The following is a 5114-nucleotide window of genomic DNA, read 5'->3' on the forward strand; positions in this document are numbered from 1 at the left end:
CAATTTGTAGTTAGAGAATGTAAATAATGGGGAAGTCTATGGGGAAGAAGCTTGGACCTCTCTAGACAGGGTTAAAAGAATAGATTCTGCAGGTAAACTGATGGTGGGTGGGGATGAGACTAGAAGATATCAGGTGGTAGGAAAAATAATGAAAAAGTAGGTGAATGACAGCTAGAATTGGGAACTTTGGAGGATAAGTACGGAAATATGGTGCACTGAAAAAGTTCCTGAAATCTATAAGGATGACCCTAGTGAGGACAACTAGTAATTGAGGCTATAAAGTGTTCTGGTGGTAGAAATGGGTTATATTTGGTTTACTTGTTGGCTGAGGAGGTTCCATGAAAATACCCAAATAACCAAGGGTGATACTATAACAGAAGGTAGTTCTTTGAAAAGTGACAATGGAATTCCATTTCTAAATGGAACTTCTACACAGCTCACTGAACATAGAATTTGAGCTGGTACAGGCTTGAAGTTTTCACTCCTATATTGTAGTCTCTTTGTCATGACCTGTAAGCTACAAAAAATGAAATCTGGACAATAACCCAGCCACCAAACCCTAAATGTACAATCTGTCTTGTCTGCAAGAAGTCCTGGGGCAAAGGTGGTGCAGAATTTGTGGAACTGGTAAACAAATGTTGACCCACATCTATCACCTGAACAAAATCAACTCCTAATGGATTAAAACACATGAAGGTGGGCCCCGGAACTCTGAAATTGCTTAAAGAAAACATTGTTTACTCCAAGATGTAGGTACATGAAAATAATTTCCAAGTAGAACTCCATTTGCCTGTGAATTAATGCCAACAATTGACAAGTATGACCTAATCAAACTCTAAAGATATTGTACCAGAAATTAAACAATCAGTCAAGTGCAGAGGATTCCCAGAAAGTAAATTAAGATCTTTGTCAACTATAAATGTGATAAAAGATAAATAATCAGAAGACAAAAAAACCCCAAGAAAACAAATTACCAAATCCAAAAGTTCAGAATCTTATAAAATAATATAATTTATTTAAAGTCACGGCTGTGGATGATACTCATAGACTGAATTAGAGTTTGAGGGATAGAAATAAAAATCTAGTGAACTGTTGTATTAGGTGACCACAGAGTAACAAAACTATGCAATATGGAAACACATACAAGTGTATATAAATATGTACACATACACATTCACACATCCAATATTTCTTGAAAATTTTATTGGACTGCCTCATATAATTCAAATACAGAATGAAAGTTAGATAAAAATTCTCCAGAAAATTGCAAAACTGCTCAGTTTTAATTCTACAGGGTAGGTGCACACCTTTAATATACCAATAGGAGGTGGTGCTACGGCTTATAATTCAAAGTCACACTGGAACACACTTCTTTCAGACACTGACCCTTCTCTCTGTGAATGGATCAGAAAATGCCATTCACTCTGAGAGAATATCTGCTTTATTCAAGTATGCTTGGATTCCTATCATCCAAGGTTTGCCTGTATTAGTATTGGATAACATATCTGAAAACAACATCACAGTTAAATTGATGTAGTAAATTAACTTTCTTATTGGCACTATTTATTGTGAAAGAGGTCACCTGGCAATGAACAGAAGTAGACCAACATGGGTCTCAAAGCTATAAACTTGCTGGTAAAATAGCACCACAGAAAATGAGGAGAAAGAAAATAATCTTTTTATTCCTAAAGAAATGAACTGATCCAACGATGAGGTCCCTAAGTATAAGGAAATAAGTTGGACAGAATGATATTCAGTTATGGAAGGCATTAACATATAAAGACAAAGACTCTCAGGCATTTTCAGGACTATGGCTTAGGAATACATTGATACTGCCAAGCTATGGATTCCACTCGCATAATTAAAATCAAAATGTTTCCTGTGGTAGCATACTTTTTGGAAGTATATCATTGCTACCACATGGGACACTTCCTAGAAACATCCACTGTTGGCGATAAAGTATTGAAAGATAGATCTAATGCCTATGATGTAGTAAGCACTATTTTTTTTTCTATTTTTCAGAGCTGGGGACCGAACCCAGGGCCTTGCGCATGCTAGGCAAGCGCTCTACCACTGAGCTAAATCCCCAACCCCTGTAGTAAGCACTATTGAAATAGATGCTATACTGAAATAAAAATATCTCCAGTAATTTTATGGCCTACTGCACCTCATCATTTTCTCTGTAGATGTGCTTCATTCCAGCAATAGTTATGATACATGCTTAAGGATGGCTGTTATTGACAATGGAAAAGGACTTAAAAATTATTTGGTCAATGATTTTTATATGGCAGTGAATTATTTTAAAATACGATTATAATTTTGATATTTTTGTGTAAAAATTTTGACTACACATGAAATTTATTAGGTATAACTGTAAGAATATATGCTTTACTAAATGATGTATGAATACATACTCTGTACATTTACTACCAAACTCGAAGTCTGGTTAAGTCTGAATCATAACATGTATTCACCCATCAAAATGCATTTTCCATTTAATACAATATCTATGTTATATTATTACTGTGTAGTGTGTGACAATGTAATGCATTTGAAGACATATCTAAGAGAATGTTTTCCTACCAAAATGTCTCTTCAGGGCACCCTTAATCTCATTGCTCCTAAGGCTGTAGATAAGTGGGTTCAACATGGGGACCACCACCATGTAGAACACAGATATTACTTTGTTCTGGTCCATTGAATAGCTGGACTTAGGCATCACATAGATGAATGTAACTGTTCCATAGAATAAAGTGACAGCAGTGAGGTGGGAGGTGCAGGTTGAGAAAGCTTTCTGGCGACCCTCAGTGGAGCGCATCTTGAGGATGGTGATGAGGATGTAGGAATAGGAGATGGCTATGACAAGTGCTGTAATCATAGTAACTGAGCCAGCTGAAAATGAGATAACAACTACAGAGACACTCACATCAGAACAGGAGAGTTCAGCTAAAGGAGCAAAATCACAGAAAAAATCATTGACTGTACTTTGTCCACAGAAGAGGAGAGAAAAGAAGGAAATTAGAAAGGAGGATGCATTAAGAAACCCACAAACATAGGATCCTACAATCAACTGCATACAGACTTGTGCGGACATCTTGGTTGAATAAAGCAGTGGGTTACAGATTGCCATGAAGCGATCATAAGCCATGGCAGCTAGAAGAAAGCATTCAGTTGCACCAAAGAAAGCAGCTGAGCTGAGCTGGATGCCACATCCAAGGTAGGAAATGGTATTTCTCTTCACTAAGAAATTGACAAGCATATTAGGTGTGACAGAAGATGAAATTCCTATGTCAACAGAAGCCAAGTGGCTGAGAAAAAAGTACATGGGGTGATGGAGCTGGGGAGAGACTCTGATGAGAAGGATTGTACTGAGGTTCCCAGACACAGTCACCAGGTAAATGCACAGGATGATGGTGAAAAGGAGGAGTCTAAGGACTGGGTCATCTGTTAATCCCAATAAAATGAACTCTGTCACAACAGTGTGGTTCCTTTCCAGAAAAGCCATGAAACAGTGCAGCTGTTGCTATATCCAGGCTGTGATAGAGACAGTACAGGAAGGGATTTTTAAATTTGTCTGCATTTTTATTAACACAGATTGAAGTAATTATAGATATGTCATTTAAAACACATAATTGTTGTGTTACATTGGATGCTTAGTGTTCATATATTTTTCTGTATGGAATCTATCAAAAATTTCAAAATTAAATCCTAGAAATTTCCTATAAATAATTTACATTTAATTTATAGTTTATATATAATATATACCTATAGATTTAAAACTAAGTGTGTTAGTATAAGACTTATGAAAATCATAATGTTATCATATGTAGAAGAAAAATTAAATTTTACAAATGTAAAATTTATAATGAAGACTTTAGTAATTTCTGACATTTAACAATTCTTCCCCAATTACTGTATTGGGTTTAATATGGTGCTCATTGCCATTTCCATAATAATATTAGACTCTTGTTGATTAAAATGCATAGTTTATAAAATGTGTGATTTGAAAAATATCTAGTAAACAAACTTTATATAAGAAGCACTAGAATGAGAATATGAACCACCCTAAGGCAGAACAAATTCAATTTGCTCTTAGTACTCTATAAATTAAGAGTGGCAATAAAGTGAAGAACAGGTCTTATTTTTCACTAATTATTTTATTTATTTACATTTCAAATGTTGTCCCCCTTCCTGGCCTTCCCTCCATGAACTCACCATCCAATCTGTCCTTTCCTTTGCCTCCTAGATTCCTTTGCTACCTCACCCACCCATTCTGCATCTCACCCCTCTAGCATCCCTCTTTGCTGGAGTAACAAGCCTGCACAGAACCAGATGTCTCTCCTTCCACTGAAGCCAGATAGGGAAGTCCTCTGCTACATGTGTAGTGGGAGCTATGGGTCCACTGATGTATACTCTTGAAGAGTATGTTGTAATTTGGAAAAAGCAACAATTTAGCTTTTGGTTACCAAACGGGGTCATTGTTTAGGAACATGGATCATCCAGATTACTAGTTACCTGACTATATTAAGGTCATTTTTTAAGATTTCTTGCAAGAACTAGAAAGAGATAACAAATAATTCATAATTAAATTATAAATGCAAGAAGCAATGATAAATTTATTAAATACTTTAAACACTAACTAGATCAATGTTTTATCAAATTCTTTGTACTATCATTCTAATCACTTGGAAAATGTGACTACTATTTCCTATATAATTAGTATGTGCCTATTCACAGAGTCACCAAATCCTTTCCTAATATGGCATTTTTTAGATGAAATACAGTGGAATGAAATAATATGATTGCCTATAGAGACAAGCAGTAAACATTCAACCCACAATCTTATGTTTACTTATGTATACCCTGTTAGAAGCAAACTGACTCTCTTGTCTTGGGAATTCCAGTCCTATAATCTTGTGTTTTTCAATGGTGCCTGGAGCCTGTGATGCAAGAGAATATAGACAGGGAACAGAGTCTTTACTTTCAGGAGATATTTGACTTACAATTACCAACCTATGTGAAAACTAGTAAATTTATCATGCCTTTCCTTGATCATTAAGCTTCCATGCTATTAGAGACCATGGGTTTCCACTCTTTTTAGTATTGGTTTAATA

General features: G+C 35.6%; 1 protein-coding gene across 1 annotated transcript; it reads right to left on the minus strand.

Moving 5' to 3' along the window:
- Positions 1-2563: 2563 nt before the first annotated feature.
- Or5p66 (olfactory receptor family 5 subfamily P member 66) lies at positions 2564-3505 on the minus strand. The gene has a single exon (NM_001000222.1). The coding sequence runs from the start codon at positions 3503-3505 to the stop codon at positions 2564-2566; it is 942 nt and encodes a 313-aa protein (NP_001000222.1).
- Between the last annotated feature and the right edge of the window lie 1609 nt (positions 3506-5114).

Source organism: Rattus norvegicus, chromosome 1 (genome assembly GCF_036323735.1).
Source record: "Rattus norvegicus strain BN/NHsdMcwi chromosome 1, GRCr8, whole genome shotgun sequence".
Taxonomy (NCBI): domain Eukaryota; kingdom Metazoa; phylum Chordata; class Mammalia; order Rodentia; family Muridae; genus Rattus; species Rattus norvegicus.